Source organism: Pygoscelis adeliae, unplaced genomic scaffold, assembly GCF_000699105.1.
Source record: "Pygoscelis adeliae isolate BGI_AS28 unplaced genomic scaffold, ASM69910v1 Scaffold183, whole genome shotgun sequence".
NCBI classification, from domain to species: Eukaryota; Metazoa; Chordata; class Aves; order Sphenisciformes; family Spheniscidae; genus Pygoscelis; species Pygoscelis adeliae.
This window is the reverse complement of record NW_008824536.1, coordinates 2,119,016-2,132,373: the sequence shown is the minus strand read 5'-3', so window position 1 is coordinate 2,132,373 and position 13,358 is coordinate 2,119,016. Positions and strand designations below refer to the sequence as shown.

Below are 13,358 nucleotides of genomic sequence, written 5' to 3'. Positions count from 1 at the left end.
CTGTATCTTCTCTGTCTGGAGCTCTCTACAGTTTCCATACTGACACCCGAGATTTATTTTTATACTGATGTACAATGCATGAATTTCCTACAGTGGTCTGAGGTAGTTCGTTCTTTTAAATATATTCTCTTTCTAGCATGTATGAAAAGGAGGAGGTATTTCCATTAGGGAACTGATGGTCTTTTCTAATGAAGAAGTATGATAGACCAGGAAGGAGCATGTGGTCTATCAGGTCCTGGTTTTATCAGTTCAAAAGATACAATATGCAACTTAACCAAGTCCCAGTTTATTGTCAGCTAAATGCTGAAATGTCTTATTGTCTGTGTGAAGGGACATCAACCACACTGCCAGTGAAGATTTTTTTAACTGCCATCTGATGACTAACAAATCCTGGTCTCTGCTCAAGTAAAACAGGTTTGAACTGATGACCTATAAAAATATGTTCTAAAATCCATAGTCAGCCTCTAAACCTATTCAATTCCTTTCACAAAATGAATTTTCCAAGAATCTTGAAATTTTAAGTTTCAATTAAAGCTTTAAGCATTACGTCTTCTGTTTTTACCATTTTAATTACACTAATAGCAAGGAATGAATTGTTGCAGATTGAGGTTTAGTATCTTAAGGGAGCAATTGATATAAGAGAAAAATTGTATGTGCTGCAATACATAGCAAGAGCAACAAAATTTCAGATGGTTTTCGTTTGGTAGGTACCAATAGTAACTAGAGCTGAATGCTTTCTTGGTATTTTTCTCTTGTGAAGGAATAATTTTTAGAAGATAACGTGTTGACTGCTAAAACCTTTTCTCTCTCTAAAGTTTGGGAAGTCATTATTCCTCTGCATTTTCCTGAAGTTTTTTTTGTTATAATTATCTGTGTACTGTTAACTCTTAAGTATATTGTTCCCCTTCAATGATAAAAAGGCTGTAATTTCTGCTGCTGTTAAAGTAGAAGGAAGATCAGTTATACTTGTGTCACTGTGCTTATTTTGGCAGCTGCTTTAAAATGAAAGTTCTCTGGACGTTTTTAGAGCCTTGAGTGTAATAAAGCAGAGCCGTGATTGAAGGATCAAATTGTTTTTTTATCAATCCAGCATCAAGAGTGACAATTAAAAGTGTGAAAAGGAACCCTAATAGCTTTTTTTTTTTTACTGTGTGTTATGGCATGTATTGATATACAGTCTCTTTCGTCTGTTGTTAGATTTATTCTCCTGATCATACCAGCAGTAGTTTTCCATCGAATCCATCAACACCAGTTGGATCACCATCGCCTCTTACAGGTAGAGACTAGCCATTTGTCAGTAACTTGTTTGTTGTTTTGAAAACATCCTGTTTGCAATCACAGTGAAATCAGCAGTAGCTTCCTTGCATAATTACTACTATATTTTGTTTATTTTTCCACTGTACTAAACCCAGATTTATAAATCCAGATCCTTAAATATTTTGTTACGAGCATGCACTTAAATCCTGGCAACTGGCTTTGAAAATTAGCTTATTAAAATCATCTCTGAAAACATTGAATGACCATATACTATCACAGCTATAAAGATATTTGTACAGATCTGTACCATTGGAGAGAAGTAAAAGTGATTTGGTTGGGTTTTTTTAAAGCTGTATGTTAAAACTCTGCGGCAGCTTTCAGTGACAAACACAGCAGATGTGTGTTCCCTCTAATGAAAATACAGTAGGCTGTGAGACTATCCAATTTTTACACAGGATAGCTTTTCATTCGTATCTTTCATGAATGCTTTCATTCTATGGGAGAAGAATTTCTGGCATTTTTCAAAATAAATGCTCTGTATTGCAGCCACCTCTGTCACCTGTGCTTTGTGTGTTTGTAGTGTGAATGTGGGAAGAAGCATTCCAGTGTGGAGATGAACTGTGGGCAGCTGCCTACAGCTATTAGTGGGTAGTGCAGCTTTCACAGACACTGTGGCCTCAGCTGTCTAGTAAAAGTTGAACAGCTGTTCTCCATATAGAGAGGACTGTGAAAGCTCCATTGACTTAAATTTGTTGTTTAACAAAGAACTAGAATTACAAGCAAGATGATGTAACTTTAACCCTGTTCTTTCCTATAGTGCAATTTGTTAAATTATTTAACGTTTATACAACAGTCCGTTTTCCCATTCTCTGTTTAATATATCCCTGCAGACTCCTGGCCGTTGGTCACTCTTTTGCAAGAGTGTTTTGCTTTTTATAAAAAAAATAAAATTAACTTACAGTGAAAGGTGTACAGAATGAGCTTAGCTGAACACTTTTGTAATCTGGATGAATAAATTAGTGAAGTTATTGCATGCAAAATGCAGTCATACATATGTATGTGAATATGCGTATCTATATATCCAATGTCACTCAGAAAACTTTTATCATTCATTCTTCACTCATGTTTAATGGACGCTGTTCTGGTTTTCTGTGGACTTAATGGATTAATGAATATCTGACATGGCATACCTGAGCAGCTGCTTTGGGCATTTTGTTTCTATAACTGAAAAAAACATGTTGAATTGAGTAACGATGGGATTAATGGGATTTTTGATTTAGTGATTACAGCTGACAAAAAATGTTTTGTGTATCCTTGCTGTACTGAAAAGGCAGATCAGGACAGAAAATTACTACTGTTTTCTTTTTAACAACAAAGCAAATACTGAAAAGAGCTCTGTGGCTGGAAGAAAGAAGTTCTGACATTTCATAGTATTTAAAATTTTAAAGATCCCAGTTGGAGTTCCCTGATTAGGTACCACACCTAATTTTGTAAGTGAAAGCGCTAGCTAATTTCTGGTTTTAGAATACAAATTTGAGGTCCCTAAAATTTGGGTTTTCCCTTTGCTGTTGATGCCTTTGTCTGTTGGAACCGGCATCAAATGTAAAAATCTCCAAAATTTGCACTTTGATTTGTGTTCCTTATTCTGGATTCTGATGGCTAAGACAGTGGCAGATATAAGGAAATAATACTGAAATCCTTCTCAGGCGCAAACTTAGCATCTGCTTTACAATTACACCCTCCCACCCCACCCCCTTTAATTCTAGTGATACAGAATTTATCAAGCCTTTGGTAAATTGCTCCAGTAGTTAATTACCTTCATTTATGAATCTGGACTTTTATCTTTATTCCCAGATGAGTCACTAAGAACACAGTGAAGCACAATGTAAAGTAATTACTGCTATATTTATTGCTATTTATACTCCTGGTAGCCATTTTGTGTCCTGACCCAAAAAGTTATTGCAGATAAAACAAATGTTTTATGTATAGTAAAATAATATATTTTGGAGCATTTTTGCCTTCTTCATGTTTTTCCTCTTTTGCAGTTAGTTCTTTGTTTATTTAGCATTCTTATTATTATAGATTTGACTAAGTCATAATTTACCTGTCCTTTAATTGTAAATTACAGTAGGAGCACTCTATTTGCCATTTAAAGCATTGAGAGATAGTAACTTCATGAGACACTTAAGTATATATGCTCATGTTTGACTATTTGGCTGGTATGTTACTGAATAAGGACTAACAACTTTTTTTTTTTTATTAATTTAATTAAAAGCTTTGAGAACAACATGATGAAAGCCCCCAAGTAGCATGAGACAATAGTGTGTGTCTCATCTTCCCTGCCCTCATTTAATTTCTAATTTTACATAAACATGCCCAGAGCTTAGCTTCTTGCATAGTTTTAATGGTTGTGTATATGTATGTGAAGTTTATATACGGATCTGAATGGTGGGAGCCTTGGTATTTTAAGAATCCTTCGCCCAGGATCAGAGGTATTCAGAAGGGTTCGGTCGGTTCTGAGGATGCAAAACCAGCCCTCTGCTGACTCCGATGCGAGTGTGTGTTTGAAAGGGGAGCCAGGGGATTAGTGTTGGGGAGACTCTGAGAGTAAGAACAATACTACAGTGATTACTATCGATGACCCCTGTAAATCCTAACACTTGCCTGGCTTATTTGTTTTTTCATGCTGCTATGTTGGTGCTGCACTAAAAGCTGCAGTTGTTAATTGCAGGGCTTGTGGTGCCAGGATGCTTTTTAACATAATTGGTGGATTTCATGCACAAACTTCTAAGAGGGGGAGTGGAATGAGGAAAGCAGGAAATCAGTGCCATCTGGCAACCTGCGCAGACATGGAGACAGAGTATGCCACCGCTCATAAAGAGCACTAGCATTACTAGAGGTGTGATTAAAAACTGCAGGTTGCAGTTGGGTTGTTCGTTTGAGAGGAGGAGTAGTTGAGTATTCCCTCCCCCCTTTTCTTTCTGTTTCCTTTGTGAGAAGTCCCACTCAGAGTTTTGTTCTGGGCTTACGTTAAGGAAATAGTACCTTTTTCCATTTAAAAAAAACCCCAAACTCGTCAGACTAGATGCACAGGCGTTGAGTCTATTAGCTTTCTTTTCGTAACTGGTTGCTTTTCTGCTTAATATTCAGCTGATGCTTTATTGTAGGAAGTAGTATGCTCGATCCTGTTAGTAGTCAGCACTCATTAAAGCCCTGACTATGGTCTTGTCTCTGAAAATGGAGTTTTGACCAGATAAAAATTTGAGCATTACGCTGAGCCAAAATACTCTAAAGTTGTTTCATTAATGCTTTGCGAAAATAAGTGGGACTCCAAGCATTATTCCCAAGTTCAGGAATGACAATTATGCGGAGGGAGACTACAGATCCAGGCCCAGAGTAGCTGTGTGAAGTGAAAATTGGTAATTATAAGCTTATTCACTGATGTCATTATATTTTAAAAGAGAATTCCAGCACAGTCATGGCAGCTCTGGGCTTTTATGAAATTGAAGCTGTTTTTTTTGTTTTTTTTTTTTTAATTAGAAAGGAAATATTTAGGTATTTTAATAGCTATGCAAGCTGTACTCTTTTTGTTAAATAAAACCCTTTCTTTAAAAGGTAACTACTTGCAGCTCTCTGAACAAAGGAACTGTAATGTATTAAAATGCAAAACCAGCCCTCTGCTGACTCCGATGCGAGTGTGTGTTTGAAAGGGGAGCCAGGGGATTAGTGTTGGGGAGACTCTGAGAGTAAGAACAATACTACAGTGATTACTATCGATGACCCCTGTAAATCCTAACACTTGCCTGGCTTATTTGTTTTTTCATGCTGCTATGTTGGTGCTGCACTAAAAGCTGCAGTTGTTAATTGCAGGGCTTGTGGTGCCAGGATGCTTTTTAACATAATTGGTGGATTTCATGCACAAACTTCTAAGAGGGGGAGTGGAATGAGGAAAGCAGGAAATCAGTGCCATCTGGCAACCTGCGCAGACATGGAGACAGAGTATGCCACCGCTCATAAAGAGCACTAGCATTACTAGAGGTGTGATTAAAAACTGCAGGTTGCAGTTGGGTTGTTCGTTTGAGAGGAGGAGTAGTTGAGTATTCCCTCCCCCCTTTTCTTTCTGTTTCCTTTGTGAGAAGTCCCACTCAGAGTTTTGTTCTGGGCTTACGTTAAGGAAATAGTACCTTTTTCCATTTAAAAAAAACCCCAAACTCGTCAGACTAGATGCACAGGCGTTGAGTCTATTAGCTTTCTTTTCGTAACTGGTTGCTTTTCTGCTTAATATTCAGCTGATGCTTTATTGTAGGAAGTAGTATGCTCGATCCTGTTAGTAGTCAGCACTCATTAAAGCCCTGACTATGGTCTTGTCTCTGAAAATGGAGTTTTGACCAGATAAAAATTTGAGCATTACGCTGAGCCAAAATACTCTAAAGTTGTTTCATTAATGCTTTGCGAAAATAAGTGGGACTCCAAGCATTATTCCCAAGTTCAGGAATGACAATTATGCGGAGGGAGACTACAGATCCAGGCCCAGAGTAGCTGTGTGAAGTGAAAATTGGTAATTATAAGCTTATTCACTGATGTCATTATATTTTAAAAGAGAATTCCAGCACAGTCATGGCAGCTCTGGGCTTTTATGAAATTGAAGCTGTTTTTTTTGTTTTTTTTTTTTAATTAGAAAGGAAATATTTAGGTATTTTAATAGCTATGCAAGCTGTACTCTTTTTGTTAAATAAAACCCTTTCTTTACAAGGTAACTACTTGCAGCTCTCTGAACAAAGGAACTGTAATGTATTAAACCTTTTCCCAGTTTTCCAGACATACAGCTCTGACTGTTATTGAAAGAACAAGCCCACAGGCTCTTCCTTTAATAAGCTGCTTTGGCCTGTATGTCCATAATTTATTAATGTAATTGCTTTATTATTACATTTGTATGGCTGAAAGGAAGCTGTCTCTAATGGACATAGAATTTCTTGTAGTATCTTTATAAAAGGTGCATTATTAGTTGGTGAGAAAAATACATGTTGTACTACTTCAGGCTTTGTTTTAAAAGTACTGCTTTATTAGTTACTGCATTTCACATCTAATTACTTCTAAATTTTACATAGTAATTAGGTGTATTTATGTTGGATTAGAATGGATATGTATTTGAATTTCCAGTGTATAGGTAATATGGATATAATTGATGATTTGTGGCACAGTCAGTGATTCTTTAGCTGGCAATTTACCTTAAATATAACTGAAATAACAAATGGGAATAACTTAGGTGTATTTTTACTCTTCCAAACTTGGAATGCATTATATTCTAAAATGGTATAGTGTAGAACTAGACAAGATAGATAAAGCTTTTTAGATCTAGTTTTAAGTTTTCTTATTTAGTAGAGAAGTGTCATAAAAATGGTTTTCTGGTTATCCTTAATTCAGTGTCTGTTTGATTTCTTTCAATATTTTTGTTGTGTATTTTCACACTATTAAAGATATGCCTACATATAGTGAACATAATCTGAAGAAGAAAGAATTCGGCAATCTTTTTATGGTGACACTGGCAGAAGGCAGGTATTTCAGATACAGCGTGTGTCTTTAGTCCACTTTTTAATGTTGAAGTACTTTGAAGACGTCGCTGCTTTGTCATCGATAATGTGTCTAACCCTACAGATGCCAGGATATAAAAATTATCCCACAGTAAGGCAGAATGAAGGAATGTGTCCTCCTTTGTATACCCATATGTTAGCTTACCTTTATGCAGAATATGTTGGTTTTAATTACGTTGAGAAATACTGTGTCTCTGCTTCCCACTTACGCTGCATAAATCTGTGCGTTAACCTAGACAATTTTGACAGGTGCCAGTCAGTGGTCTAGGAGTGGAGGACAAGCCCCCTCATCTCCAAACTATGAAAACTCTCTACACTCCTTGGTAAGAATTGTTGAAAGTAACACAGTACTTTATACCTAAGAGTTGAAGGCTTGGTTTTGTATAAATCCTGCATATCATTAAAGGAAACAGTAGGATAGCACTACAAATGAATTCTTTGCTAACAAATGGCCTGTTCAGTTGAACAATATAAGACGTGCAGGGTGTGTCTTTCACCATCTGTTCCCTGGGCATCAGGCTTCTGTGCTGAGGACAGCTGGTGCTAAAGCACTGTTACGAGATTCTGGTACCTTTTCACAAATCCATAGCTAATTCTTATCTAAAGTTCAGTCTGGAGAAAAGATAAAGACTTCATGCCTTTGCATTTACTTGCCCTTCCCCCTCTCCCTGAAATGGTAGTCTCTTGGGCTTGTTTTCATTACACTGTCATTGAAGTATTGATATATTTTATTTGTAATTATTATTATTGGGGAACGTTCATTTATTAATTAATGAAACATTTTACAGAAAAACACACAGGAAATAATCTACGGTGTTGTAAATTTTCTTTTGAAGATTCAGCAGAGGATTTAAGTTACTGACTTCTTTCTTAAATTTCTGATACAGCATCGGGAAGGAAAGGGGAAAAATTTGAGGGAAGGTTTTGATAACCTGTTAATATTTCTAGTTTCCACAGATGTAATTTCTTTTTTTCAGTCTAACAAGAATAAGTTTAAGCTAAATCAGTTTTTTCTTCAATGTTTTTGCAATTAAATATAATTGATACGTACACCTTAGAATCCTAACATAACTGCAGTGTTAAATATTAGCCTTTTCTTATCTTAATATAATCAGATCTCTGTTGCATTAACTTGACTAACAATTTATTGCTGACATGCACATCAGCTGTTTCCTCACCTCTTTTTTGAATTAATCTTAACCTGTGCTTTGCTTCCTGTTCTGTCTTGACTTTGCCAGAAAAATCGAGTTGAACAGCAACTTCACGAGCATTTGCAAGATGCAATGTCCTTCTTAAAGGATGTCTGTGAGGTACTATTTCACTTTAGATGGTGCCTTTTTCTGTTTCAATTAATGCTTCTTTCAGATTCCCCATTAAAAACTTAAATTAGTGTAGCGTATGACCTATCTTTTGACTCCAGCATTCTGCTATTTCAGTTTCTAGAGAGCTGCAATGTCAGAATTGGTTTTGCTTTGGGGTTTTTTGGTCTTTTTTTCTAAAGGAAAGTAATTTTAAGACAGACTTTTCTGCAGTAACATACAGAAGTCGCTTTTATTTCTGAAATATCTAATCTGTTTAAAGATCCATTTTAGAAAATGATAACTTAAAAGTTTTGTCCAGTTTTTTTGTAATACAGGTTCTCAAAAAGCCACTGCCTCTCTTAATTGTTACCAACGTGGTGAGGCTGATTTTATGATCATTCTTTCTCGTCCTGTATTAGATAGCTTATTTTGTAGCACTTCCTTTTTTCTTGTTCATGCCATGTAATAGAAGCTGAGTAACATTAACCTTATAATTAGCTTCACTTTAAAAGCTGCCACCTATTTGTGGAATGAATGCTATCTCGAGCAAAATCTCCAGATACCTTTTCTTTTTCCTGTTTGTTTGTAGTGCTGGTAGGTGCTTTCAAAGTCTTTTGATACCGCATTTCATCTTCTATCTTTAATATCTCCGAGGTAGAAACTGTTACGGTATAATGAGTCTGCAGATCTATTCAGTAATGACTTACTGTCCCTCTTAAATCCCAACAGCAGTCTCGAATGGAGGATCGCTTGGACAGACTCGATGATGCCATTCATGTACTACGAAATCATGCTGTGGGGCCTTCAACAAGCCTATCAGGTGGCCATGGAGATATACATAGTTTATTGGGACCATCCCACAATGGGCCAATTGGAAGCCTGAACTCGAATTATGGAGCATCTAGCCTTGTAACAACCAACAGACAAGCATCAATGGTAATGATATTTTTAAACATGTATATATTTATGCAGAGCAATTACAGCTGATGCATTTCAGTTATCATAGAGCCTAGTGAGTTAAAACTGGACTGTAAGATTAGTATTTATCAAGAAGAAACTACTCGAGATTCTTGTGGAGGAAAAGATGGCAGACAGCTTGCACCTGCTATGGGTTTCCAATTAGAGGGTTGGGGTGGGGGTGGGCAGAAATGAGGGGGAGGAGAAAGATGGGAAAACTTAGACTTTGGCCTGGTCAGTGGCCCATAAAATCCTGCTGTGACCATATGCAGAAAGCCGAAACTTTCGGCTGAGAGCATTTCAGCTTATACATGCATTTTTTCCAGATGTGTAATAATTGGCAGAACAGTTTTCTCCTTGAAATGGTGAATAGGGAGATTGAATGGGAAAAGCAGTCAAGAAGGACTGAATTTCAAGTGTTCTGGTCTGGAAAAGCTGTTTATTGTAAATTGGAACTAGTCTTCAATAGCAGATGCTGGCAGAGGACTGGGAGGAAGCTGTTGGAATGTGGAACCATAGTGTGCACAGGCTCAAAATTTAAACTTTTTTTTCTAAATGAAAAGGAGTTTGAGCACAGCTGTAGTGTAAGTAACAACGAAGAGGAAACAACTTTTAGATTAATCCCCAAGAAGAGTGAAATAATTCAATCCATCTCTTTTAGGTTCTTTAAAAATGTGAACTGTTCTGAAAAAATGTAGTTGAGCTTTTCATAGATCAGAAATATGTTAAAAGCATTATACAGTAAACGAAATCTATTTGTAGTGTTGCTCACTTCCCTTTTTCTTTCTTTTCATTCCTCCCTTCTCAAAAATGCTTAAAGGAAAAAGAGCTTTTTAAAACATGCTCATTTTAGTGGTGCCATGTGTTTGCATGTTTACAGCGTAATTTTAAAGAGCAGTTACATGCTGTGAAATTTTCTGTTATAAAACAGATTCACAGCTGGGTACTGTGTGATCAAGGCAAAATTTCACCTATCATCAAAATAATTAGGTACCCCAATTGCTGAAGGGTTTGTATTCTATAAAACAGAATTAGTTCCAGGCTCTCCCATTCGCACGTCACACATCCATTTATATTAATTTCAGAACCACTGCAGTAAACATCAAAAAGAACTGGTTACTTTCTATAAGCTGCGTGTGTCTGGGGGCTTTTGGGGAGGGGGGTACTTTCCAAACACATACCCAACTTTAGGTTTCTATACAAGTTCACAGTTACTTTTAGTCATGAAGGAAGTGATGCATAAATACTTTAGATTTTTTTTTTTTTTAATACTGCCTCATATTTAATATTTAAAGAATGTTGTTAAAGGGGAAGTTTTACAGTGTTCTGGGGTAGACTGAAATTTGGTCATACAAAAGAGAACTCTTTTTTTCCTAAGTCTTAATGATGTGGGGTAAAGTGACTGACTGAAATTGCAGTGGCAAAATTGTTCTCTGACTTGTGGAACCTTCCGATGCTGCTAAGCCAGGTATAGTCAAATGCAGATAGTGCCGAAACGTACATAAAAATCTGTTTCCTTTTTTAAACTAAGCTATGATAAATGTTTTATCAACTCAATTTTGATTAAAATAGGTGACAGTGGAAAATGACTCTCAAAATGAATAAAGGTTCCTTGATCTGCTGTAGTTTAGTGTAGTTGCGTAACTTCAATGTAATATAGACTTGACTTAATCATCTAATGGTCGATCTGCAGTTTTGGTTGAAGGATGCTTGCTGTCTGTTAGAAATAAACTTAGATTAGGAAAATGAAAAAAAGATTTGCTTTTATATTTCATCCTCACTGGCTGAAACAAGCTTGCAGATCAGTTTTGGCTTGAAAAGTGAGTCAGCTAAAGAATTTCTTGGATTAACCTTAATTTTGTTACATCAGAATAATTGGCTCCAACAGAAGGCATCCTGTCGTGGCCTTGCCCAGTCCCCAGAGAGTGCCCTTTGACATCATTTGCAATTGCAGGAACTCAGCATGACTTAGGATGGAGTCCTGAAATATGTACAGAGCAGAGTTTGGCACATCTGGCTGTAGTGGAAACTGAGTGGTTTATTAGTGATGACTGCATTTCAGTAATGCCCCCCAAGTATGAGGTGTAATTCTTACAGTATTGAATAATCAATTAACTTCAAACTGTACTTACTTATTATTTGTTTTTCTTTAAATAGTAAATGTAGGAGAGCAGAGAATTTGACGCATGACCTGAACTATAAGATCTAGACTTTGTTCAGGAATTAAATACTGCTTTACTTTAGGGGACGTCCGATAAATTTAAAAAAAAAATAATGAGTATTGACTAACATAGTGAGAAATGTGAACATTGATAAGGGTGTTTGCCTGTTTTTGACATGCTCGTAGGGTTTTTTTTGGTCAAGAAATGTTCATTGGGATTCAGTACTAAATGAAACTTTCTTGTGAAGGGAGGGGGGAATCTTTACACAAAACATTTCTGTTCTTTAGAAAAAAAATAGAAAAAATATAAATTTAATTTCCCTTGAAGAAGATGATCTTGGCAGAAGGAGCTAGGAAATGAGTAATTTAACTCCTTTTTATGTAATTAGTGTAACCAGACATGGTTTTATTTTAACATTTGCTTAATTTTTGAGCCAGATTTATTTTAAAACTCTAGTTGACTTCATTTCCTGCTTGCTCTGAATGGTCTTGTTTTCTTTTTAGCTGGGCTGGCCATTAGACTTATTCAAATAGATTTTTAATATCTCAAACTCATCAAATATTTGCTAAGTGGCCTCTGAAGTTGATTTGTATTTTATTTCATGTATTATTGAAAAGTTAAGAAGTAATACTCTTTTTGTTCTTAGTCAAGCTGCTTTTTATTTGTCATTGTAATACAATGGAAAAAGAACAGCCTGAATTGATTAAAAATAAATAAATAAAAGGCCTGGAAACTCAGTTAAGGAGATGAAACTCAATCCTTAAGTCATGGGTTTTTTCCCAGGTATAACAAGAATCGAAGAAAATTGGTGATCTCCCTCTTTCTACCCTGTGGGTGCCGTAGTATAAAAACACGAACGGGCGGTTTAAGCTGCTTTGCCAACACCAACCTCTGCTCTTTCTCAAAGCCCTGCCAGTGTTCGTATTTCTCCGCAGAGATTATGCTCCCACTGAACAGCTTTGAGCTGTCCAAAGTGTAAAAATCTTGATTCCAAAGCCCTTTTCATTGTCTTAATTATGTTCACCTTAGTTAAAAGTATGTTAACGACCATGGCCAAATTGACCAGCTAGTATCGCTTGAAAAGTGCATGTATTTTTAAATATGCTTAGATAAGTCCTGAAGCAAATATGAAAAAAGACTGATTTCCCCCACACACACACACCGCCCCCCAGCTCTCAAAAGCTTTTATCTCTAAGAGTTCAAAATCAATAATCAAACTGAAGCGCGAGATGCAGAACCAGTGTTAACGGGACAAAGGTGGTCCTTTCCCCACGTGTCACTCTCAGTTCTCCTACATGCAGTAGTGTGTCATCAGTCACCATGTTTTGTCTAGTTTTTATTTAGTTGCCAAAAATACTTAACTGGTTTTCTGGTTTCAGATCCCAAATGTTATCACTTAAATCAACTGAAATAAGTTCTGCACTCAATTTTTTAAACTTGCGAGTCTGAGTGTGGCTGCAGATTGTCCTACACGCAAGTCTTTCTTGAAATGCATAAGAATAAAATGCAGTTCACCTGGTAGATTACAACAGCTTACAGTCTTGCGTACATTCAGGACTACTGTTTTTCTCAAACTGCGGTTTTACTTCTGTGATTTGCTGAGAGCCCTAAATATGTATTAGATTGTCATTGTATAGAGGAAATACACAAAGGTGAGTGATTTAAGAATGTTTTTAACAAACGTGGTGTCTATGCTGGTTACTTCTCAGATCTTTCTAAAATATTTTGCCTTTGCAACTGAAAACTTCAGTTTTACGCTACGCGTATGAATCCTGGCTTTCCATTTGGCTTCCATTTTGTGTGCCTGAGGAGCGTTTAGGGTTTACTTAAGAGGGATCATGAAAATGAGGCTAAATTAGCGTGTGAAAGAATGAATTAACTCCAAGTTTGTTTGCTTGTAAAATTAAGTCCTGCAAGCCGTTATTAGCAGAATACTAGAATTACAACGGGCCGGTTTTTTAATGAAGCACGTTAAAAGATCCGCCTCAGGAGGCACGAGCAAGAGGCCGAGGTGCGAACGGCGGGAGATGGGCAGGGGTTTGGCGGGAGATGGGCAGGGGTTTGGCGGGAGATGGGCAGGGGTTTGGCGG

General features: G+C 36.7%; 1 protein-coding gene across 2 annotated transcripts in view; it reads left to right on the top strand.

Moving 5' to 3' along the window:
* TCF12 (transcription factor 12) overlaps positions 1-13,358 on the top strand; it is a 182,359-nt gene that overhangs the window by 153,497 nt on the left and 15,504 nt on the right. Inside the window, exons 14-17 of one of the 2 annotated variants that reach the window (XM_009321587.1) lie at positions 1,198-1,276; positions 7,098-7,171; positions 8,087-8,158; positions 8,879-9,085. In XM_009321587.1, the coding sequence (XP_009319862.1) occupies positions 1,198-1,276; positions 7,098-7,171; positions 8,087-8,158; positions 8,879-9,085 (432 nt within the window). The remainder of the gene's footprint in view (positions 1-1,197; positions 1,277-7,097; positions 7,172-8,086; positions 8,159-8,878; positions 9,086-13,358) is intronic. The other variant, XM_009321588.1, reaches the window with a different exon arrangement.